This window comes from Choloepus didactylus, chromosome 9 (assembly GCF_015220235.1).
Source record: "Choloepus didactylus isolate mChoDid1 chromosome 9, mChoDid1.pri, whole genome shotgun sequence".
NCBI lineage: Eukaryota > Metazoa > Chordata > Mammalia > Pilosa > Megalonychidae > Choloepus > Choloepus didactylus.
Genome location: NC_051315.1, coordinates 54,636,782 through 54,663,027, shown reverse-complemented (window position 1 = coordinate 54,663,027; position 26,246 = coordinate 54,636,782). Strand labels below are relative to the sequence as shown.

Below are 26,246 nucleotides of genomic sequence, written 5' to 3'. Positions count from 1 at the left end.
TTCCTACTATATCCATCAGAAATTAACAGACCATAGTCATTCCTGGGCATCCCCAGAACGTTAAATAGCTTATCTATTCTTATTGGATTATTGTTCCCCCTTCCTTAATTGCTCTCTGTCGCTAGTTCCCCTACATTCTACACTATGAACCATTTGTTTTACATTTTTCATAGTTCACATTAGTGGTAGCATATAATATTTCTCTTTTTGTGCCTGGCTTATTTCGCTCAGCATTATGTCTTCAAGGTTCATCCATGTTGTCCTATGTTTCACGAGATCGTTCCTTCTTACTGCCGCGTAGTATTCCATTGTGTGTATATACCACATTTTATTTATCCACTCATCTGTTGAAGGACATTTGGGTTGTTTCCATCTCTTGGCAATTGTGAATAATGCTGCTATGAACATTGGCGTGCAGATATCTGTTCGTGTCACTGCTTTCCGATCTTCCGGGTATATACCGAGAAGTGCAATCGCTGGATCGAACGGTAACTCTATATCTAGTTTTTTAAGGAACTGCCAGACTGACTTCCAGAGTGGCTGAACCATTATACAGCCCCACCAACAAAGAATAAGAGTTCCAATTTCTCCACATCCCCTCCAGCATTTGTAGTTTCCTGTTTGTTTAATGGCAGCCATTCTAACCGGTGTTAGATGGTATCTCATTGTGGTCTTAATTTGCATCTCTCTAATACCTAGTGAAGCTGAACATTTTTTCATGTGTTTCTTGGCCATTTGTATTTCCTCTTTAGAGAACTGTCTTTTCATATCTTTTGCCCATTTTATAATTGGGCTGTCTGTACTATTGTCATTGAGTTATAGGATTTCTTTATATATGCAAGATATCAGTCTTTTGTCAGATACATGGTTTCCAAAAATTTTTTCCCATTGAGTTGGCTGCCTCTTTACCTTTTTGAGAAATTCCTTTGAGGTGCAGAAACTTCTAAGCTTGAGGAGTTCCCATTTATCTATTTTTTCTTTTGTTGCTTGTGCTTTGGGTGTAAAGTCTAGGAAGTGGCCGCCTAATACAAGGTCTTGAAGATGTTTTCCTACATTATCTTCTAGGAGTTTTATGGTACTTTCTTTTATATTGAGATCTTTCATCCATTTTGAGTTAATTTTTGTGTAGGGGGTGAGGTAGGGGTCCTCTTTCATTCTTTTGGATATGGATATCCAACTCTCCCAGCCTCATTTGTTGAAAAGACCATTATGACTCAGTTCAGTGACTTTGGGGGCCTTATCAAAGATCAGTCGGCCATAGATCTGAGGGTCTGTCTCCGAATTCTCAATTCGATTCCATTGATCTATATGTCTATCTTTGTGCCAGTACCATGCTGTTTTGGCAACTGTGGCTTTATAATAAGCTTCAAAGTCAGGGAGTGTAAGTCCTCCCACTTCGTTTTTCTTTTTTAGAGTGTCTTTAGCAATTCGAGGCATCTTCCCTTTCCAAATAAATTTGATAACTAGCTTTTCCAAGTCTGCAAAGTAGGTTGTTGGAATTTTGATTGGATTGCATTGAATCTGTAGATGACTTTGGGTAGAATTGACATCTTAATGACATTTAACCTTCCTATCCATGAACATGGAATATTTTTCCATCTTTTAAGGTCCCCTTCTATTTCTTTTAGTAGAGTTATGTAGTTTTCTTTGTATAGGTCTTTTACATCTTTGGTTAAGTTGATTCCTAGGTACTTGATTTTTTTAGTTGCTATTGAAAATGGTATCTTTTTCTTGAGTGTCTCTTCAGTTTGTTCATTTCTAACATATAGAAACATTACTGACTTATGTGCATTAATCTTGTATCCCACTACTTTGCTAAAATTGTTTATTAGCTCTAGTAGCTGGATCGTCAATTTCTCAGGGTTTTCTAGATATAAGATCATATCATCTGCAAACAATGACAGTTTTACTTCTTCTTTTCCAATTTGGATGCCTTTTATTTCTTTGTCTTGCCGGATTGCCCTGGCTAGCACTTCCAGCACAATGTTGAATAACAGTGGTGACAGCGGGCATCCTTGTCTTGTTCCTGATCTTAGAGGGAAGGCTTTCAGTCTCTCACCATTGAGTACTATGCTGGCTGTGGGTTTTTCATATATGCTCTTTATCATGTTGAGGAAGTTTCCTTCAATTCCTACCTTTTGAAGTGTTTTTATCAAAAAGGGATGTTGGATTTTGTCAAATGCTTTTTCAGCATCTATTGAGATGATCAATTGATTTTTCCCTTTCGAGTTTTTAATGTGTTGTAATACATTGATTGTTTTTCTTATGTTGAACCATCCTTGCATGCCTGGAATGAACCCCACTTGGTCATGGTGTATGATTTTTTTAATGTGTCTTTGGATTCGATTTGCAAGTATTTTGTTGAGGATTTTTGCATCTATATTCATTAGGGAGATTGGCCAGTAGTTTTCCTTTTTTGTAGCATCTTTGCCTGGTTTTGGTATTAGATTGATGTTAGCTTCATAAAATGAGTTAGGTAGTGTTCCATTTTCTTCAATGTTTTGAAAGAGTTTGAGTAAGATTGGTGTCAGTTCTTTCTGGAAAGTTTGGTAGAATTCCCCTGTGAGGCCATCTGGCCCTGGGCATTTATTTGTGGGAAGATTTTTGGTGACTGATTGGATCTCTTTGCTTGTGATGTGTTGGTTGAGGTCTTCTATTTCTTCTCTGATCAGTCTAGGTTGTTCATATGTTTCCAGGAACATTATCCAGTTTGTTGCCATACAGTTGTTCATAGTATCCTCTTATAATTTTTTTAATTTCTTCAGGATCTGCAGTTATGTCACCTTTTTCATTCATTATTTTGTTTATATGGGTCTTCTCTCTTTTTGATTTTGTCAGTCTAGCTAGGGGCTTGTCAATCTTGTTGATCTTCTCAAAGAACCAACTTTTGGTGATATTTATCCTCTCTATTGTTTTTTTGTTCTCTATGTCATTTATTTCTGCTTTAATCCTTGTTATTTCTTTTCTTCTGCTTGGTTTAGGATTGGTTTGCTGTTCGTTTTCTAGCTTCTTCAGTTGATCCATTAGTTCTTTGATTTTGGCTCTTTCTTCCTTTTTAATATATGCGTTTAGTGCTATAAATTTCCCCCTCAGCACTGCTTTTGCTGCATCCCATAGGTTTTGGTATGTTGTGTTCTCATTTTCATTTGTCTCTACATATTTAGCAATTTCTCTTGCTATTTCTTCTTTAACCCACTGATTGTTTAGGAGTGTGTTGTTTAACCTCCAGGTATTTGTGAATTTTCTAAGTCTCTGATGGTTATTGACTTCTAATTGTATTCCATTGTGGTCAGAGAATGTGCTTTGAATTATGTCAATCTTTTTAAATTTATTGAGGCTTGATTTATGTCCCAGCATATGATCTATTCTGGAGAAAGTTCCGTGAGCACTAGAAAAGTATGTGTGTCCTGGTGATTTGGGAAGTAATGTTCTGTATATGTCTGTTAAATCTAATTCATTTTTCAGATTGTTTAGGTTTTCAATTTCCTTATTGGTCTTCTGTCTGGTTGATCTATCTATAGGAGAGAGTGATGTGTTGAAGTCTCCCACAATTATTGTGGAAACGTCAATTGCTTCTTTTAGTTTTGCCAGTGTTTCTCTCATGTATTTTGTGGCACCTTGATTGGGTGCATAGACATTTACGATTGTTATTTCTTCTTGTTGAATTGCCCCTTTTATTAGTATGTAGTGGCCTTCTTTGTCTCTCAAAACATCCCTGCATTTAAAGTCTATTTTATCTGAGATTAATACTGCTACACCTGCTTTCTTTTGGCTGTAGCTTGCATGAAATATTTTTTTCCATCCTTTCACTTTGAGTTTCTTTGTGTCCCTATGTCTAAGATGAGTCTCTTGTATGCAACATATTGATGGTTCATTTTTTTTGATCCATTCTGCGAATCTATATCTTTTAATTGGGGAGTTTAATCCATTTACATTCAACGTTATAACCGTGAAGGCATTTCTTGAATCAGCCATCTTATCCTTTGGTTTATGTTTGTCATATTTTTCCCCTCTCTCTATTAATATCCTTTATTGTACCCATACTGAATCTCTTTAGTACTGAACCTTTCTCCAAGTCTCTCTGTCCTTTCTTTGTTTCTCTGTCTGTAGGGCTCCCTTTAGTATCTCCAGTAGGGCAGGTCTCTTGTTAGCAAATTCTCTCAGCATTTGTTTGTCTGTGAAAAATTTAAGCTCTCCCTCAAATTTGAAGGAAAGCTTTGCTGGATAAAGTATTCTTGGCTGGAAATTTTTCTCACTCAGAATTTTAAATATATCGTGCCACTGCCTTCTTGCCTCCATGGTGGCTGCTGAGTAGTCACTACTTAGTCTTATGCTGTTTCCTTTGTATGTGGTGAATTGCTTTTCTCTTGCTGCTTTCAGAACTTGCTCTTTCTCTTCCGTGTTTCACAGTATGATCAGAATATGTCTCGGAGTGGGTTTATTTGGATTTATTCTATTTGGAGTTCACTGAGCATTTATGATTTGTGTATTTATGTTGTTTAGAAGATTTGGGAAGTTTTCCCCAGCAATTTCTTTGAATACTCTTCCTAGACCTTTACCCTTTTCTTCCCCTTCTGGAACACCAATGAGTCTTATATTCGGACGTTTCATATTATCTATCGTATCCCTGAGGTCCATTTCGATTTTTTCAATTTTTTTCCCCATTCTTTCTTTTATGCTTTCATTTTCCATTCTGTCATCTTCCAGGTCACTGATTCGTTGTTCAACTTCCTCTAGTCTTGTACTATGAGTGTCTAGAATCTTTTTTATTTGGTCAACAGTTTCTTTAATTTCCATAAGATCATCCATTTTTTTATTTAGTCTTGCAGTGTCTTCTTTATGCTCTTCTAGGGTCTTCTTGATATCCTTTGTATCCCGTACTATGGTCTCATTGTTCATCTTTAGTTCTTTGAGTAGCTGCTCTAGGTGCTGTGTGTCTTCTGGTCTTTTGATTTGGGTGCTTGGGCTTGGGTTATCCATATCATCTGGTTTTTTCATATGCTTTATAATTTTCTGTTGTTTTTGGCCTCGTGGCATTTGCTGAAGTTGATAGGGTTCTTTTAGGATTTGTAGACCGATTGAAGTCCTTATTTCTAATTTATCAGATCTACAGCTTCGTGGAGTACACTTTCTCTAACTAACCAGCAGGTGGCGTCCACGAGCCTCCTGTTCTCCACAAGCCAGTTCTCCCCTGCTTAGCCTTTTTGGTGAGTGGGGGAGTGAGTCTTGTGGGGTCCAATTGGTGTACCAAGCTTGCGTGTGTAGTTGGTGTTGCCTGCCCTGTATATGGGGCATGTTTCTGGGCAGTCAGGGAGGGGGGGGTGGCTCTAACAATCAAATCTCCCTGGTGATCCTAGAGTTTTAAAGCTGCTGCAATAGTCTAATCCTTCAGTTCAGTCCTGCCACAGTTTGTCTCTGCCACTGACCCACAAGTCCTTGGTATTGGCGTATGGCTCCTGATACTTGTAAGTGGGCCCCTCTTTCAGGCCGTGCACCCCGGGTCCTCTGTTGAGGGATGACTGTGCTATGTCACAGGTGAGTTCCATCCCCCCAGGGCAGTTCTGGGCTGCTGGGCTGTGTAGGGAGGCTCCCAGTCTGCTGAAATGATGGCTGAATGGGGCTTTGTTAATTCACACTGCTTCATCTTCCCAACTCTGGGACAATCAGCTGAGGTTGCAGGGAAGGCTAATGTCCACGCCCAGTTTTGTGGTGTGTGCCTGTTATTTGAAGCACTTCTGTCACACTGGGTTGTCTGGGGCAGCTCTGGGCTCTGGGGCTGGCGATGGGCAGCAGTGTTTCCTGTCCACCTGGATGATGGCTGTGAGCGGACACCCCCCTTTTCTTGGGAAGTTGTGGTGTTTAGTGAATTTTCTCAGCCACTGGATTATTGCCTTTTGTCTCAGAGCTCTCTTAGTTCTGCTCTTGTCTTGACCTGCCCAAATTGCAAGTCTTTGAAGCTTTCTGTATTGGGCTTCTTAGAGTAATTGTTTTAGAAAAAGAAAAAAGGATTAAAAAAAAGGGCCCTCCTCAGAGATCTAATGGGTTATTGAAATGCTAAGAGACAAAGCAATTAGGGCCAGTAATGAAAGGTCCACAGGGCAGAGAGATCAGCTTTCCTTCAGGATTTGCATATGAGCCTCAGGGCCTGAGCTCTCCCCTTCCCCTTTCTATTGTTCACCAGAACTCCAAAAGTCCTCCGCTTTTATTTTGGAGTTTTTCGTGTTGTTTTTTTCTATGCCTGTCTCCTCTCTGCTGGGCTGGCTGCTCTCAGATTCTCTGGTGTCTGGTCTCAGTCTATCTATGGTTGGAGTTTGGATCAGTAGAATGAGTTTCCGATAAGGGCTGCCACTGCAGTTCTCCCTTCTCCTTCCCGGAGCTGACAGCCCCTCCTCCCACGGGACTGAGCCTGGCAGGGAGGGGCGCGGGTCCCCTGGCCACAAAAACTTACAGATTTCGCTGATCTCAGCAGTTCCACGTTTTCATGAGTGTTGTATGAAGTATGCCCAAAGTCAGATTGCTCTGTGGTGTCCAGTCCACACAGTTCCTGGCTTTCTACCTACTTTCCTGGAGGAGTAACTAAAACATACAGCTCACCAGTCTGCCATCTTGCCCTGCCTCTCTCTAGTTTTACTTTTAAAGGTTAGCTGTCAGGGATAAGATTCAGATTGTAAAGCCTACTTCAGTGAAAACAGAAGCTACCCTGTGCAGACTTGCCCATGGCAGCTCAGAGCTCCAAGAGATCATGGCAGAAACTGTCCATCCCTTAAAACTAGGTGAAGACACGATGCAGCATTTCTACAGTGTTCTATTATCGGTCAGTGCAATCATAGGCTGGCCCAGTTTAAGACTAGGGAAAATAGACTCCCTCAGTGGGAGAAATATCAGATAATTTGTGGCCATGTTTCGTCCACTACTGTATATAAAAATATTTAAATAATGTAAGAAAATGTTCTCCTTTAACTCTGGGTCTTCCCATAGCTCTTACTTTCTCCTTTATGTAGCCAAGCTTCTGAAAGGAACAGTCTCTAGCATTTCAAAAATTGGTCTCTATACTAATGACATCATTAGTAATCATGGATTACACATGCGCATACATGTATACTTAGAGGAATAAACACATGTTTCTATGGCAAAAATTATTTTGGGAATCATGGGCAATTAGATTGTCATCAAGATTTAAAATGTTTGTTACCAAGCAGTCCTGCAGTTAAGAAACATGGTTAGCTTTATTTATTCTACCATTTCCAAAATTTATTTGATAGTGGAAAACAGTTGGGGAAGTGTTTGGTCTCCAGTAACATCTCCCTTTCCTCACCTGCTATTCACTTCTCAGCCCATAATATCTGGCTTTCACACACATCTTCTAGCAACATTGCTCTTATAAAGGTCGTCAATAAACTGCTAATTACAGTGCAGTGGACCCTTTTCTCTTCTGAACCTGACATTGATACTTTTTCTTTGACTCTCTTTTCCCTTGACTTTCCTTTGTCATGTTTTCTTATTTCCCCTGGTCTTCCCAGTCTCTCTTTTCCCCTCCTTCTCCTTAAATTTAGGTATTTCTCCAACCTCTTCACTTTACACCCTCTGTAGGAACTGTTCTGTACCCCAAGACTGACTTCCAAGTTTCTTCTCTAGCATAGAGGTTTTCTCTAATTTCCATCTCCATTATCTTTTTGCCCATTGGAATTTGCCTTTGAATTCCCACCAGCATCTTAAATTTGCTGTGTCCAAAATTGACCAAGTTATCTCCCTAATTCCCATCTCAAGTCTGTCCTTTTCCTGTATTCCTTGTATTTTTTAATATCGTGACTATATGCTTCCATTTCAAATTCCTCCCTTTCAATCATCAAGCCCCATCCCATTGTTTGATTCCACTTTCTGGACTCTCTTGAAAAAATCAGTCTTCTTCATCCTTCCAGCTCCCCTCATCTCTTTAGTATCCATCATCTTTACTGGTGCTGAGGAACCTAGGATCTTTCTAAAGCATAAATTTGATTATGATCTGTTCTTCCTTAAAATCATTCAGTTCTTTCTATTCCATGCATTCAGGATAAAATTAGTAAATTCCAAATTCCCTGGATGATATATAAGGTCTGTTGTTAACTGGTCTTTAACTGACCTTCTAGCTTAATCTCCTGCAACTCTGTACCTATTCTTTCTACTTCTGCTGTTTTCTTGCTTTTATGTCTTTGCCTCTACCATTCTGTGTCTCGTCCCTGTCTTGTCCACCTGCCTAAAAATTACTTACCTCTCAATTATCTGGGAAATTTCCCCTAACATTTCTCCTGACATGTCTCCTTACTCTCCCGTGTTGTTTTCATAATCTTTTAATAGTACACATCACACTGCTTTGTGGTTTCCTGTTGGCTTGTCTGATTTCATAGTAGTCTCTGTTCCTTGAAGATAAGGGCTGTCTTTTATTTTTGTAGCTGCAGTTTAGCGCAAGACTTGAAATGCAAGGTATTACACAGTTACAATTTTGTGGTTATGCAATACCTCATAGTAAGCTGTCAGACAAACAAAAAAGCTTAACAGATCATTTTAGTCTTTACATGAAGTTGATAAAGCAACCAAAGTTCTGGAAACTCCCACTTTTGTAGGCAATGTACATAATGATTGAGGTATTTTTTTGGAGCCAAAGTGGTCATTCCATACTGAAAAGAATATGGAGCAATCCAATTAGAAATAGAACAGAAACTATTCAAGTTCTGCTAATTTTTTTTTTATCCAGCTTAAATTTTTCCTGCTAAAGGCCAAAGAATCTGTCTAAGAACTTGCTTTTCTGATTTCTTGGTGATAACTCTTTTGTTTTGTTTTACTTTGCTATTTTATTAGTTACAAAGGAAGGATCTCACAAAGTTTCAAGCCAGAAGCCAGAAATCAGTGGGAGGGAGACAACTGGCCAGCGTGGATAAGGCAGCTAGCCTGGGGGTTGGGGGTGGGGTTGGTGGTGCAGGGCATTTCTGGCCTTCTTTGGGCTTTCACTGGCAGAACCATGGCATGAAACCGTCTGTATAAGAGCTGGTAAACCGTAGACTTGGAGCCTGTGATCAGGCACTGCTTATCAGAGGACACATCACAGCACAGGATTTCTAAAGACTCCTCTACCTGAAATAACATTTTTTTGAGAAGGCGCCACCAAGCAGTAGATAAACAAATGGACAAAATAGCTCCCACAGGAGTCAAACTTGAGGTTGTAGTGGATGTGTTCCTTCAGCATGACAGCCTTATCCTTCTCCTCCTGATGAGTGTGTAGGATTATTGTATCATTAGTTCTCAATCCCACTAAGATCCATTCATCACTGGGGTCACAGGCAGAGTTGAGGATCTCATAGTGTAAATCATGTTGTTGCAGCCTCTGGTAGGTCCTTGTGGGTTTCCTGTTGCCTTGTCTGATTTCATAGTAAATTTTGCTTCTATACATGATATTTTTCTTAATGTTTAGGTTTTAGGGAGGAGTGACATTTTCCCTTTCCTTTATCCTGCAAATAACTTGACTGCCTACAAAGGTGATGGTATGTAATTGTGTACTGCAACTCCTTCACATTACCTTTTTTAAAAGCACCATGAAGAAAAATCAGCCTTCACTGTGATTCATCTGTCATCAGCATCCCCTTTTCCTTTTTCTTTCTTTTGCTCTGGTGACCCAAAATAGGGTTCAGTAAACTTGTTGCTCTGTTTTTAAGGTCAACTGCAAGAAGTACTTTATCAAACCAAATACTGCTTTTATAGGTCAATGATCTCTACAGCCTCCCTACAGACACTTCAAGTAAAGCTTAGTGTCATTTTCTTTTTGCTCTTGGGTTTTTTGTTTGAATGAACTGTTGAAAATACCATGATATAACTGCGTATTAGATGCTCTTGGTTTCCTTGTCTTTATGGGCTCTGTCAGGATTTGCAAGTACTGTCAGGTGAGGATACATTCAGCTTTGTTTTGGGGAGAATGCTAGTTTACATATTGGTGAAGCTGCTTTATAATTCTTAATTGGTTTGATTAGTTTAACTGTTCATAGATTGAAGGCAAACTATAGAAAATGAAGGCCACTATTTTAGATTAATGCCCTTTGGTATGCCCTTGGTTTCTTATGGGTATCTTTTTTCTTTTTAATCAGTTTAATGAAGTCCTTTGATCCTTTGGTTACCAATTTAAGGTATCCTTTTTTTTTTTCTAAAAACTCAAAATATACTTAGAAAAAATATATTTTTTGTCATATAGTAGATATCAGTCAGAATTAACAAAACATGTATTTTGTGTTGTTGAGGAGAAACCCTTAATATTTTACAACCTCAATAGATTGTAGTTAATTATACTGTTTGTGTTCTTCCAAAAGTGTAATTTCCTTGAGGGCAAAACATGTTTGTATTCTTGCTAACTGTAAGAGTACATTGTTTTTAGCTTCTGTTCAGTTGTCAGTTGAATGAATGAATTGAACCATGCCTATAGGAATGAATAAGTATTAATGCCGTCTGTCGTCTCTGTTTGTAGGTATTACCATTTAAAGAAACCTTCTTGTCAGCAAATCTATGATAGAACATATAAGCAACAGAGGAAACCATAACTGCTTTTTCTCAAGTGACAAGCTTTTAATGTCAGAATGGCTTACCTAAGGCGACTAGTAAAATTGCATCTTAAAAGATATTATCATAAAAAGTTCTGGAAGCTTGGTGCAGTAATTTTTTTCTTCATAATATTTTTGATTTTAATGCAAAGAGAAGTAAGTCTTCAGTATTCCAAAGAGGAATCAAATATGGAAAGAAACATGAAAAATAAAAACAAGATGTTGGATTTAATGCTAGAGGCTGTAAACAATATTAAGGATGCAATGCCAAAAATGCAGATAGGAGCACCTGTCCGGCAAAACATTGATGCTGGTGAGAGACCCTGTTTGCAAGGATATTACACAGCAGCAGAACTGAAACCTGTTCTTGACCGCCCACCTCAGGATTCTAATGCACCTGGTGCTTCTGGTAGAGCATTCAATCCAACCAATTTGAGTGCTGAAGAGCAAAAGGAAAAAGAACGTGGGGAAGCAAAACACTGTTTTAATGCTTTTGCAAGTGACAGGATTTCTTTACACCGCGATCTTGGACCGGACACTCGACCTCCTGAGTATGTTGAAGAATATTCATATTTTACTGTTTCTCACCAGGTTTTTCAGGGCTGAGGCATCAGCTAAGGAAGTTGCTTGTTTCTTTAGCCACTCTTTTGAGGGAACTCAGCAAATATCTATTTAATCTGTTTTGTTTATTTTTTGCTTATGATTTTTGAGGCTATTTATCCATGTCTGAGGTAGTGCAGATGTGGGAAATTATTTGCTTAGAAATTAGAAAACTGGATTCTAGATCTGACTGTAGAAACACAAGGAAATAGTTAACTCTTAAATAGTTTAGTTTCCTCATCTATTAAGGAGGAAATATGAGGCAGTTCTGAGAAATGTAGGAGGTGGAGGAGTTGTTTCTGTTATTCTGTGTATTACGATGGAATAGAAATGCTAAGGTGTATGTCACCTATTAGATAACAACATTTAATGGGTTTATGAACTAAGGCACAGACTTTATGGCTACTTTCAGTGCTATAATTATATTTCAGAATGCCATGTTTTACAAGCTTACATTTGAGGGATAATACTGCTGTAACTACTATTTTAACTATGAGTCTTTGTCTAGAGTTTTGTTGAAATTTAAGTTCTCGTCTCAATAGAGTTGTGACCCTTTAGTTATTGAGAGGCCAGTGTTCCTTTTTATACATATTTGTTTCAATCTGTGATATTTTGATTAATATTTTCCCTCAGATTCTACTATGCTGTCTCTTTGTTCTTGGTTAATTGTTTTGTTATCTGTGAAGTGGTGTTAAAATGATCTGTTTGAACTGAAATGGTTGCAATGAATTCCAGCAGTTTCAAACCATCTGTAGATTTTTTAGGTTATAAGATAGGGAAACTGTAAGCAAACAAAGCCCACATATTTTTGCTTTCTAGTTGTAACAGAATAGCATTTGGCAGTGAACCTGAAAAAAAGGCTTCTGTAGATTCAGGTCTATTGCTTCTCTCAGTTTTTTTTAGATTTATGATCATGAATACCTGCAGCAGCCATAGGGGTCCTTCAATGTTGAAGTTGTTTAGGTTAGATTTCTCTTGCTTTATTCTAAGATTAAGTTGCTCATCATTTTTAGATAAATGTGAAGAAACAAATGAATGTCTATAAAATATTCCAGATGTTATAACAGGAGACAGTGCAATGCCTCTTTTATATTAATAGATTGAATGCAGTATGGCACTTTACTGATTTGGGGAGAAGTCTTGACTGAAAGCAATCAACATCACAAATCAAGAAGCATGATTTTTATTCTTTGACATGACAGTATCAGATCAAGATGACCTTCTTTTACAATACAGTATTAAGAGGCTGCAATGATTTTCATTAACATTAGTCATTAAGGAACTGAAAAACAACTAAGCACATTAAGAGTAGGAAAGGAATGGGTAACAGAACTGTGTAGAATTGGTGAGGATTTCATAGTTTTTTACATTGAACTTAACCAATATCTGCAAGGAATAAGTTTTCTGAAGAATTGTTTATCTTTTCTATGCCCATTAGAAATATAGATTTAGTTTCTTGAAAAGCCGGATGGTCATGTGACTGATAATTTAAGCATGTTTCTGTATGCCAAACTTTTCAAATGGTTGGACTGGAATATGAAATCACTTTGGAACGTTATTTTTATTGCACTATTTTAAATAACATGTAAAACTATTTTAAAACATAAGTTTAAATGTTTCAAAATAAATGGGGTTTACCAAATCATATGTGGAATTTTATTAATACTTGCATTAATGATATAATGTGGCACTTTTACCTGATATTAGTAGTTTATCAGTTAAGCAAATCCTAGATTAAACTGAGGGAAAGCCTTGTAAGATAAAATTGATAACACTGTATTAGTGTGAATTTTTGTGAAGTTTTGTACTTTAGATCTTGAAAACTTTTTTGCGTTTCTTGATTAATATATTATTTAACTGCATGGCAAATAAATGTAGGGTAAATTTTTTTTTAATCACCAAATTCCACTCCCTCCCCAAAATGCTTGTAAGACAACAAATTATAAGGTTCCTCTTTTCTTCCTTAAAAATGAAAATACCATTTTATTGTGCTTTTTCATAATGTTTACTTATAGTTTAGGTTGGTTTATAACATTTATGTCTTAAAAATGCATGCTTTTAGTTATTTTTTCCTATATAATTATGATTCAAGTGTATATATAAATAGATAGTTTGTGTTTGGACTTTATTTTTAATTGGTAATTTATCCAAAATTCAATTTTGGAGAATAATAACCCTAACCCTAACCCAGAACCACTCTCCTTTGCTGCTCAGTGTTGTTGACACCCTCTTCTAATACCTTATCCCCAATCTAATTCTCTTTTTATCACTACAGCTATTCCACACTGAAGACCTCCTTTTAGAAAGGATCTGAAACCCATTCTTACTGAGATATTGTCATAAAAATAATTAATGAGAATTTGCAGGCTATCTTTTATAGCGTGGCTTTCCCTGGCTCCTAATATCATACAGGGGACTGCAGTTTCCCCATTCACCCAGGCCGTGCAACTAAGTGTGCTGGGCACATAGCTCCAGGAGTGAATGATTTACTTCCTTATCTTTGGGTTTGAGCAGCACTGTTTGATCATTTACACACTGTATTTATAATGCCTTTTGACTGTGTGGAAGGATTTCATAGTCTGTTGTCTAAAACTACAACCATTTATGGTTTTCAAGTGAACTTAGAAGACGGAGTTGCTTTATATGTTTATCTTTTCCATGGGCCGCACGTGTTGTATTTGTCCCAGATTCACTGTGAGGTTTGGAGTGCTTTGAAGCCCTTATCTAGATATGATATCATTTTATCCTCACAGCATACTCAGTGGGTTAGGAATTGTGGTCATCTCCAGTCTCAAAGACTGGAGACTGGATAGACCATCCATCCCTCAGTGGCCTAACAGGAAGATTATTTTCATTGAGGAAGACATTGTTATGAAAATGAGTTCAAGATCAATTTGTAACTGATCAGTTTTTAGCTAATGGATAGAAACAGTAATCAGTCTAGAACTACTTAGGATCCCTCTCTGTGCCCATCAACATTTCAGATGGTGACAGAGGCTTGTAATATTGGATATTTTGCATCTTGAGCAGACAGGGACACAGGATTTAACTTGTTTTAGTTTGTTTTTTTTCATTCCATGATGACTTTCAAAAAGCCTATTTGTGAACATTGGCATGAATTTAGATAATTTATTTAAATTCTAAATACGATTTTTAAAAGGAAAATTTTTAATGCAAGGTCTTATATAACTAAGCAGTAGGTTGGATTATTGGGGCAAAAATCTTTAATACAGCACCTGGCAAATGGTAAGTACTTAATAAGTATTTGCCGAATGAATAAAAACCTTAACGTAAATTTTATGGTAAGCTATTTTTCCTCCTTTTGGTTTATGTATAGATTAAGTAAATTGATTAAATAAATCTGGGAAATATTACATATACCTAGAAAGCATATAATTTAAAATAATCTTTACAAATATGAGTATTCATTTAATAAATTTGCATAGTTTTTAAAGCTGGAAATAAGAAAAATGGATGATTTCTGCAAGGAAGGAGAAAAACTTGGTTTTATTTGAGAAATTACAAGTATTTATCATTTTCACGTGTCTCACTTATAGATTATTTTTATTATTTAAAGTGTCATTTATATTTAAAATTATATTGTTGAGAAAACATAGCATGTTATAATCATTTACATCATTCATATCAGTGGACATGAGCTCTTGGGTGAGTGGCCAGCTTTTAAAATACTTACTTTAATCTGTTTACATTTATATAGCACTAAGATGTCTCGCAAACAAACTATCCACTATCGTTCCCAAGGTGATAAAGTGTAAATAATGATAATTTTACTGATGGTATAGCTGAGAAATAAAATAACAAAATTCTTAATTTTTTCTCTACTCCTTTGCCTTCCTCTAGATGTATTGAACAAAAATTTAAGCGCTGCCCGTCCCTGCCTACCACCAGTGTCATAATAGTGTTTCATAATGAAGCATGGTCCACGCTGCTTAGAACTGTCCATAGTGTGCTCTATTCTTCACCTGCCATACTGCTGAAGGAAATCATTTTAGTGGATGATGCTAGTGTAGATGGTAAGAAGCACATGCACTTTAGATTGCTTCCTGAGTAAAGCCATGTGGAGTTGTCCAAAGTCTGCTTGGTTAGATTGTGCTCTCTGTATTCCATCTCAGAGACTGAACATAATGGCTTGGCTGGTTGGTATGGTGGGTATTTCAGGGGTGTCCATATTCAAATATTTTTGGGTACAGAAATGTATAAAACACTGTAATTCATAACTTTATGGTTCTCAGTGTGAGACTTTTGTTTTGCAGCAGAGTATTTAAGAGCACAGGCTTGTGCCTTGACACAGGCTGCCATGGTTCAAATCCCTGCTCCAGTCCTAACTAGCTGTGTAACTTGGGCAAGTTACTTAACCTCTCTGTCTCAGTTTCTTTATCTGTAAAGTAGGGATAATGCTACATTTCATCAAATTTATTATAAGATATGGCATTAGCTTAACCACTAGAAAGAAAAAGAAACATAGGACTAATTAAATAATTGATATAAAAAGGATCCAGTTGTGCATCTTAGATTCTGTGGGAAATACAGAAATAGTATATAAATCTTAGGATTGGTCAGAGGATTTCATAAGTTAATATAAATTACTTAAAATCTCTAGAATTTATCACCATATTCTGTTTTATTGTGGTGCTTTTAAATATTCCAGTACTGTACAAAATTAGTCCAATTCTTTTATGCATTTCCATTTAAAATTACAAATCAAAACTCAGCTACTAAATTACACATTTTAAACTGGAATCATAAGAATAATCTGACAGATAATTCTAATCTGCTAACTTTTCAAACATTACAGGTATTTTAAATACCAGACATATACAGATTCTTTCAGTGATTATAAAATTTTCTCCTGAATGAGCCCAGATTTGGAGTTATTTTGCTGAATGTTGAATTCAACTCTAGCACTAACTAGTTATCTCATCTGTAAAAAGATAATACTTTATTATATTAAATTCAAGTCACCAACTATTGTAAGAAATACCATGAATTTATTTACCACAAGAAAAGAAAAGAAAAAAACCCAAACACTGCCTACTAGGTAACAAGTCATCAATTCTTTTGTTATTGTGGAAACAGTAATAAGTGAATAAATCACAAAATTATTAGTATGGTTAATTTCACCATCTCTGCATACAATATAAACACTCCCATGGTTTTAAATTAAAACAGCCTGGTGAATTGAGGTTATGGTCTCAAGGTAAAAGACGTCTTGGTGGAAGAAGGTTGCTTATCATCAGAGACTTTTGACCTGTGAAACCTCTCCTCCAAATGGGGAAATTTTATAGCCCAAGTCCCCTGGATTCAAGTTACACACTACAGATCTCTGATTTGAATCTCCAATCCCCTTACCCAGGTTACTTCACCTCTATTGTAACCAACTGATTTATTTACTGCTTGATTCTGTTATGAATTTTTTCATATTCTCTCCATTTAGATCACAGTTTTAAGTGATATCTGGTTAGATTCTGCATGCTTCTTGTATGCTTTGCCTTAAAAAAAAAAAAAAGCTTCATCTTGGAAATCTCCCCCACTTTGGTTTCTTGAAACTTTCCTCTCAAGGGCATGGTAAGGCTACTTCTAATAAGGCTTCAGTTGGCAGTAATTTCTATTATTTAGTTGTACAAACAAAATTATAGCCTTAAAGAAAATCAGAATGAAAAGTAATATCCATCCATAATCTTCCTGTTTCAGAAATTGTTTCTCTTTTCTATCCTAATCAGTGTCTAAATAAATATGTAATGTTTATTTAATTACATACATGTCAGAAATCCAGCTTTGAAATCTTGACATTTTCACATAATATTTTTATTAGCTCATTTCTTTTACTTTCAAAGCTTTGTTTTTGGGGCATTGATGGACTAGATGCATTTTAGTTAATCATTCACTTTTTAGTATATGTGATACTGCAATGAATATCCTTGTATTTGTTATTTTCTTGCTCTTACAACTTTGGATACTTTAGGAGTAGTAGGACTTCTTGGTCAAAGGATTTGAATATTTATATAATTCTTTGTAGCAATCAGTAATAGAGCTGGAACAGTTTTCATAGAGAGGGCTATCTTTGCATGCTAGTGTAATTTGTCTTATTGAATCAGACAAAAAGTAATATAATGAGTATCTACTGTGGAACATGCATCCATAGTTGCAGTAAAAGGGCCTGTGAAGTAGAAACCATAGTTCCTGATTTCAGTTTGCTTGGTTAGTGTTCTAGTTTGCTAATGCTGCCAGAATGCAAAACACCAGAAATGGATTGGCTTTTATAAAGGGGGCTTATTTGGTTACACAGTTACAGTCTTAAGGCCATAAAGTGTCCAAGGTAACACATCAGTAATCGGGTACCTTCACTGGAGGATGGCCAATGGCATCTGGAAAACCTCTGTTAGCTGGGAAGGCACGTGGCTGGTGTCTGCTCCAGAGTTCTGGTTTCAAAATGGCTTTCTCCTGGGACGTTCCTCTCTAGGCTTCAGCTTCTCTCCAAAATGTCACTCTCAGTTGCTCTTGGGACGTTTGTCCTCTCTTAGCTTCTCCGGAGCAGAAGTCTGCTTTCAAAGGCCATCTCCAAAATGTCTCTGTAAACTGCAGTTCCTCTCTCAGCTCCTATGCATTCTTCAAAGTGTCCCTCTTGGCTGTAGCAAGCTTGCTCCTTCTGTCTGAACTTATATAGTACTCTAGTAAACTCATTAAGGCCCATGCTGAATGGGCGTGGCCACACGCCATGGAAATTATCCAATCAGAGTTATTACCTAAAGTTGGGTGGGTCATATCTCCATGGAAGCACTCAAAGGATTCCAATCTAATCAGCACGAAAACGTCTGCCCCATAAGATTGCATCAAAGAATATGGCTTTTACTGGGGGACATAGTATATACAAACTGGTACAGTTAGGAATAAGCAGCATAAATATCTGGATCTTCAAGCAACAATGAGACTAGTTAAATTCCAATAATTGCAAAATAAAAGATAATCAACATTCTCAGAGCATAGACATGTGCTAGGCCCTGTCTTAAATGCTTTCATTTGTATAGTAACCTCTCATTTTATCCTTCCAACAGTCTCCCATTAGATAAAGAAACTGTCCTACAAAAAGGTAAAGTCACTTGCCCTAGGTTCTCACTGAAGTAAGTAATGGAACAGTAAATTGAACTCAAGAGGTCTGATTTCACAGCTTTGTGCTCTTAACCTCCCAAAGGAGGGGGGTGGATGGGGGCTAAATTTAGAGGGCTGATTAATATTATAGGAAGTTCAAAAGTTGTAGGTAAATAAAGAAACTTCTTAGCTTTAAAGAGTAGGAGGGTTTACTGAAGGACTCTGTAGTGACTCTATTTAAAAAAAAAAATCACTCCCCATTAAACTTCAGAATGTTTCTATTTTGTAAGTTTCTGTTTTACAAGCTTCTTAAAGCAGAAAATATCTATGATTAATGAGAATAGTTACTATCCTGCTTTTATTTCAGCGAATTAATTCAGAGGTACTTGGAAATATTAAAAAAAAAAAAAAAGTTAATCTATTACTCTGAGACAACAGGGTAGATAGATTTATTTTTCCACTATGGTTGTTCTTGGTTTCTCACCTCCTCTATCAATATTTACTTTAAATAAGAAACTCTCTTTATCAGCACCATTGGAGAATTGAAAAAGCCTAAGTAATCACAGATAAAACCAAAGTCAACTGCATTTGCTTCTGAAATCTGGCAGAAGAAAACATCTATTCCAGGCACTTAATGGCCTTTTCAGTATTCCCAAATCTTCTTGAGGCTGTGATATGAGCCCAAGAAGTCTACTTGAATAAGTGGATTATGTTTTCAATGAGGAAGCAAGAATTTAAAGGTGAAAAACCAGGCTTGAGGAGTTATTTAAAAATATGAGCAACACTTGACTGACTTAATATGTTTTTCTTTCACCTACTGTCTCAACTTTTGCTTATTATATGTCCCATCTAAATTGGAATATAGAATGTCTTAAATTATACAGTCTTTACTAAAATTTTGCCTGTTTTTAACTTCATTCCTGATTTACATGTTCCTTTCTTCTTTCATATTTTTACTGGAAAAAATTCTGTTTCAGAAGTCTCCAACCCTTTGAAATTTTTCTACTGACTGTAGAAATATTCCCAAACTGCTGTATTTGATCGCTGCCTAAATATCAGAGAATCCTTTTGATACTTGACATTTTTCTCTATGATTTCCAGATTTAAATACCAAAATTTAAAATTTTAATGACTATCTTTTGGCCAAATTAGGTTTCTTTCACCTCCCTAGTCAATCTTCTCAGCTCTCTAAGAGTCACAAATTCTTAACACTTGGGGTATACTCCATTTGAATCTTCTCTCTTACCCCCAATACATTATATTTATTGATATGAAGGTACTAGATAAATATGTTATATGCTACGGTGGTTCAGAAGTTAAGACTTGCATATACAGCCTTTTATTTTTCCAGTAAAGAAGTTCTTATTGGAAGAACTTCTGCAACTGTAAAGGTTAGAAATGTGGAGGAATTATTGCCCTGTGATTTCTTTCATATCTTACATCAGAAAAAAAATTTAGGAAGAGTTAATACTGATTTTTTTTTTTTTTCTCTCGCAGAATACTTACATGGAAAACTAGAGGAATATGTAAAACAATTTTCTATAGTAAAAATAGTCAGACAGAAAGAAAGAAAAGGGCTGATCACGGCACGGTTGCTAGGAGCCACAGTGGCAACGGCTGAAACGCTCACATTTTTAGATGCTCACTGTAAGTATACATGCATAGGCATAGTTGTAATATTTTTCCTCCCCTCTTTGTAATTTAAAAGGTAAAGAAGCCTTTTCTTTAAATGACTAATTGCATTTCTTCAGTATCGTTTTCAACTAGCGATTATAGCAGTGACAGCCCAAGCAGAAAACAACCCTGCATATGAACTTCCTTTCACTTAAACAGTTTTTGCCTCGTTTGTTTGAGATGCCTCGACTTTAGTGTTCTCCAGTGACCAGCTTCCACAACGAGTTACCCTTACCTGTTTTATTTTTTTCAGTTGCTCATTCTATCAAAAAAAAAAAAATACTCTAATTCCTAATTATTCTAGTTCCTACACTTTAAAATTCGTTAAAATTTTGTTTTATTTAAATGTAATCAAGTCTACTATTAAACTTTATTCCATTACTGATAATTTTAATTTTTCTATTTCTTTTTTTTCAAAGATCTGTGGGCTCTCCTATGCCAGGTTAGGGGTGCTCCCTCCCAGTTGCTCCTGCCAGCTTCCATGAGCCTTGTCTATTTTTGTTTGTTTTTAATGCTGTTGGGTTATTTAAATTTATTTATTTATTGTATTCTATTTTCAGTGTTAGTGTTTTAAAATAAAATATGCAGAAAGTATTTTTAGAATCAGTGTACATGTTAGATGCTACTAAAATATTACTTACTCCCTTGAGCTGTAAGTTTAGTGGATTTTACTATTTGTAGGAATGTATAGCTTTCAATTGGCCAAACCTTAGGTTACATTTGATCCAAAAGCTGGTACTGAGTATACACTAATGTTACGGAAGGGCTTTTGGATTTGCTTGAGTAATTTAGAGTCATCACATCAAGTACTGTCTTAATATCAGGCATTTCAAAAGTGAAGAGAAGTCTCAAAGTAATTCAAAAGAGGTGTTTCAAAAGGGAAGGGGCCCGTTTTCCAGTATTCCCACTTCTGTTCCACAGTTTCAGACTGGATATCCTTTCCCTCCTGGTGAATGTGTCTGACAGTAGGTAACGATCCTCCTGGATCTTGAATGCCCACTCCACTCAGCGGGGACCCTGGAACGGACTACAGTGTACACAGCAGCATCATCTGAACGCACTGTGGGTTATGTCGGACAGCCTGGCCCGTGACCAGGGTGCAGACCCTTCTCTGGGCTCCTGGCCCTCATTCCTTACCATTAGGGCTGTGGCAACCTTGAGTGGTCCTTCTACAACTGCCAAAATCAGAATATTCCAACTTCTTGACTTATTTCTCCTACAATCCAATCAGAGAAATGAAAGTTGCAATTACTGTACCTTACTCAAGGAGTCAGGTTTAATGAATCAGAACACCTTTTGGGTGAGGTGGTATTTACCAGCACAAAGTTAACAGTGATTTGTGGCCCATTTTAAAGTGAAACACATCCTCTAAATCCTACATATGACAGTATCACTTTGTTTCCTTTCTAAAGAAGTAAAAAAATCATTCTGTCAATCAATTTCCTTAATATATAACTATCTTGCTTAACTTTTTCATGCCACTTCATCTCATTACACACATACACAAATACTCTAGAAATCTCCCATATGTAAAAGCTCAAAATAAAAATGACTTTCTTGTTCTTATTTCTTTGTAAACCTCTTTAAAAAAAAAAAAAAAACTGAAGAAAAATCCCTACGTTTTCTCCTTTGAATTAACTAAAATTGCGTTCCATCTAGGTGAATGTTTCTATGGTTGGTTAGAACCTTTGCTGGCTAGAATAGCTGAGAACTACACTGCTGTCGTGAGTCCAGATATTGCATCAATAGATCTTAATACTTTTGAATTCAACAAACCTTCTCCTTATGGAAGTAACCATAACCGTGGAAACTTTGACTGGAGCCTTTCATTTGGCTGGGAATCACTTCCTGATCATGAGAAGCAAAGAAGAAAAGATGAAACTTACCCAATTAAGTAAGATGATTGCTCTCAAAATCTTATATATACACTATAGTTTGGTTACTTAAATATGTATTTACTCTTTCCTTTTACTGTACTTGCTCCGAGATAATTCACACTAAAGAAACAACAGTCATTCTATTCGTAAGGAATAGAAAAGTCCTTTATGTACTTACACACGGATGTGACTGAGTAAGAAGTTCTTATGTTTTCCTCTTAATCATTACATAAGAATATTTAAGTTTGTTTAAGAGAAGACACTAAATAATGCTTTGCTAGGAGAGGATGCTTAAAGTATCTTTGTAATTTCCCCTGAAACTTAGGAAATAAAAGTTAGTTTTATTTATTTATAGTAAACTTTGAAATAGTGGTATGTCTTTAATTTGTTTGTGAATTTGATTCAACTGCTCTTAAAATATGTTATTTCATCTTGAAATAATAAAGTCTGACAATGGATTATTTTTCCATTTTTCAGAACACCCACTTTTGCGGGAGGCCTTTTTTCCATATCAAAAGAATATTTTGAATATATTGGAACTTATGATGAAGAAATGGAAATTTGGGGAGGTGAAAATATAGAAATGTCTTTCAGAGTAAGTTTATGGAGATTAAATATAGCACACATTAAACAACAGAATGTATTGTGTTCTGATTGGTTGATACAGATTATTATATATGTGAGCAGTCTTTACTCAGCTTTCTAAAATTGCTGAGAGTTTTGGATTAAGAGTATTTCCTTTTAAAATGTACAATAGATTTGTTTGTTATTGCTGATATGAAAAAGAAGAATCAGTTAAACTCCTGTGACCAGGCAATAACACCAATTAATGCACTTGTAGCTACTGAATTCCAGCCAAGATAAATATAATTAAATCTAGTGATTCAGGAAATGAGTTGATTATCAAGGAAGTCAGAATGGAAAAACATTTATGTACAATTTTAAAGGACATTAGACTTAACTCTTTGGATTAAATGGGCTGTGTTTTTTTTTTTTTTTTTTTTTTTATAATATTAAAAGCTAATAAGAGAAAGAAAGCAAAGACTTTGGATAGTCTCCACATGTACCTCACTTATTTGACTTCATGTGTTCATTTTCTGCAGTGATTTTTCACTTCGTTTTTAATTCCTTAGGCTGGAATGTGGAGGAAAAAGGAGGTTTGCGTGTGTGTGTGCATTAGGAGTTAGAAGATTTAAATTTTGGCTCTGGCTCCATTATATACTGTCAGTGATGACCTTAGCTAAGTTTGAACCCCTTAAGGGAAGGGGTCTTGTTTTATTCATTTTGATATTCCCAACACCTAGCCCATGTTGGATCTCAAGCACAGTCTGTTAAATTGAACATACACTAAGTTTCCTCATTTGTTTAAAAAGTGCGGGGTGGGGTGGAAAAAGAGGATAGGATCACCTGCCCTAGTACTAGCATACACTATTATACATGATTCATTTCAGATTTTTTGCTTAGTAATTATTTATGGCAAGACTAATTATAAGACATTTACGGGAAAAGGTATTGATTTCATGATTTCCCATTTTATTTAATGTTAATGCAAATAAGCTTTTTGACACTTTATTCTAAATAGTAGACATTTTAGAAGTAACCAACTATTTCACAAGTTTACTAGATTATACTTTGGTAATAACACCTATCTGGAATTGTTTTCTTAATTATAAAATAGACTATTCAAGGGATATATAGAGTCTGGGTCCTTCCCAGACTGCTAGTATATGCCACAGAAGAAAGACCCTATTGTTCAAAGGAAGTGAACCCTGTAGGTTGAATAAGAAGATGGAAGTTAAAATGCAGAAGGGATTTTGGTCTTCCTTTACACATTAAAGAGCTTACATTATCATTTGCAAAAAAAAAAAAAAAAAAAAATTTTAGAATTCATTTTTATAAAAGATCTGAAATTACTGTTTTGTTAACTTCTTTTCTAAAAATGTGCTTTTATTATTTCCAGTGTTTGTACAATTTAATAGACTAGTTCTTTTTATTTAAGAACCAAAGTTGATCTTGCAGGGAACAAATACAATTTGTAATTAGTCTCTTCTCTACATTTTGTTTTTGTTAAAATCTTAAAGGTGAATTTAAAAGCAACCTTTTGATTTTTCTAAAATACTGTAAATTTAAACAAATATCATTAATTATCAGGTATGGCAATGTGGTGGGCAGTTGGAGATTATGCCTTGCTCTGTTGTTGGACATGTTTTTCGCAGCAGAAGTCCTCATACCTTCCCAAAAGGTACTCAGGTGATTGCTCGCAACCAAGTTCGCCTTGCGGAAGTCTGGATGGATGAATACAAGGAAATATTTTATAGGAGAAACTCAGACGCAGCAAAAATTGTTAAACAAGTAAGTTAGAGCTAAATAATCAAATTACATTTAAAATCCACACCATATTCACATGCCCTTTTGCTTATTTTGGATCTCTTTAAGTATGAAGCAGAAAAATTATTATTTTTGAAGCTGGGTGTTTTTTTATTTTAACTCTTTTGAAATTTATAACTTATTGATGTCAGTCCTCTTTCTCTCTTTTAAAGGAAAAATTAAGTTGCTTTAAACAAACTTCGGCATTCTCCTTGATGTTATCCTTTTTAGTATGGAAGATATTTATTTAGTTTCCTAAACTGCCTTGGTTCATTATTTTACTCAGAGAAAATAGGATTAGGTGGAACCACTTTATATTGGTTGTAGGAGTTGGTCAAGGGACTGTGTGGCTTTTGGTATGTGGAGTCTGAGACAGTGTCATGGTGTGGCATGAGAAGGAGCCAGGAGTATCAAGGCTTTTTTTTTTGAGTTATGGTTCCCATACTCGCTGGAGGTATTACCTTGGCAAAGCTCCTTTGAGATTGTAAAATGGGGATAACATTTCACAGGGTGGTTGAGAGGTTGTCCAACATGGCGTGTATGGTCAACAAGTTCCTTCTCTCTTCCTCCTTGTCTTGGGTGATGAAGTTCACACCCTGTCTATCTCTCAGGGTAGCTGTGAACTCAGGAAGTGATAAGTGCTCTCAAAGGTATGGTACTGTTGTTGTCATTGACCTGTTATAGATAAAAATCTCTGCAGAATCTTGATGCCTAATACATGAGACCTGATATCAACCATCTTAATATTCAATGTGGTAAAAGAACTAGAAAGTTGAACAACATGCTTCACTGAAGAGCACCCAACTTTTTGTAGGAAACAGGTAGTGCTAATTTGGGGAGTCAGAGAACATTTGACTGTGGTGGTAAAGAAAGATCAGGTTACATGGTTCCACCTGTGTTGTTTGATCTCCCTGTACATTGTCAGTAGGATGCAAACTCGGAGCACTCAGGTTAGATTGCCTTCTTTTTAACCAAGTACATAAGGCAAATTGGGCAGATTTTGTACTTGACAAAGTATCCGGCTAAGTGGGCAAAAAGTTGGTGCTAATGGTAACCTGTGCTCTGCTTGTCCACCTACAAAGGGTGGTGGGCCAGCAAGCCCCTGTTTTAACCCCAGGGCAAATAGGCCTGCCTAGCAAAATGCATAAGCTAGCCAAGAGTCTTAAGATTAAGAGCATCATGCTTTTCGCTAAAACACCTGAGTTCAAGACACTGAAATTGGCATAAGAAAATATTTTCCTTATTTGAACTGATAAGCTTGAGTATTTATCTTTTTATAAATTTAGGCATCGAATATAATATAGATTTTCTGGAGACTACATACGTTTTCAGTTTAATAGTGCTGTTTTTATTTAATTGTTTTCTTTGTCCTTTAAAATAAAGGAAAATAAAGTGTTCAACTCAAGAGTTGCTTTTTTCTACTAAAAGTTCAATTGGGGCTATTGTTAAGAGTAAGCAGCATCCTTAAACTGAAAAAAAAATTTCTTCCAAACTCTATTGTTTTTTGTGACTTTGACTGGAAAAGAGTGAGTTATAAATTGTATTATGTATTAGCACTGTTCTATACCTACTATCTCACACCTCACTTATAGATCACTGGATACATTTTGGATGCTCCCACTACCATTCTGTTACCACAGCATTTCACTTGAGATCTTTATCCCATAGGGGAGGCTTGTAGCACAGATGAAGAATAAAATAGCACCATGTCACCACTGCAGTGGTACTTGACTCCTTTTAAAGCCAGAAATGAACAGGCAGGCATGCTGTTCCCTGAATGAATGGTGAATGTAGTTAAATTGCATCTCGCGTTTTGGTCCAGATTTTTTTTTTTTTAAAGTCCTAAATTAAATACAAAGAGTAGCATTTAAAGTAATTTATCAGTGTTGGTTTAATTAAGCATCCGCTTGTCTTCTTATTTTGCTCCAGAAATCCTTTGGTGATCTTTCAAAAAGATTTGAAATCAAGCACCGCCTTCAATGTAAAAATTTTACATGGTACCTGAAAAATATTTATCCAGAAGTATATGTGCCAGACCTTATTCCTGTTATATCTGGATATG

General features: G+C 36.2%; 1 protein-coding gene across 1 annotated transcript in view; it reads left to right on the top strand.

The window, feature by feature from the left end:
- Nucleotides 1–26,246, top strand: part of GALNT3 (polypeptide N-acetylgalactosaminyltransferase 3) — a 67,935-nt gene that overhangs the window by 33,233 nt on the left and 8,456 nt on the right. Inside the window, exons 2-8 of the mRNA XM_037849300.1 lie at nucleotides 10,487–11,110; nucleotides 15,021–15,193; nucleotides 19,764–19,913; nucleotides 21,600–21,834; nucleotides 22,295–22,412; nucleotides 23,969–24,169; nucleotides 26,114–26,245. Of these exons, the coding sequence (XP_037705228.1) occupies nucleotides 10,596–11,110; nucleotides 15,021–15,193; nucleotides 19,764–19,913; nucleotides 21,600–21,834; nucleotides 22,295–22,412; nucleotides 23,969–24,169; nucleotides 26,114–26,245 (1,524 nt within the window). The 5' untranslated portion in view covers nucleotides 10,487–10,595. The remainder of the gene's footprint in view (nucleotides 1–10,486; nucleotides 11,111–15,020; nucleotides 15,194–19,763; nucleotides 19,914–21,599; nucleotides 21,835–22,294; nucleotides 22,413–23,968; nucleotides 24,170–26,113; nucleotide 26,246) is intronic.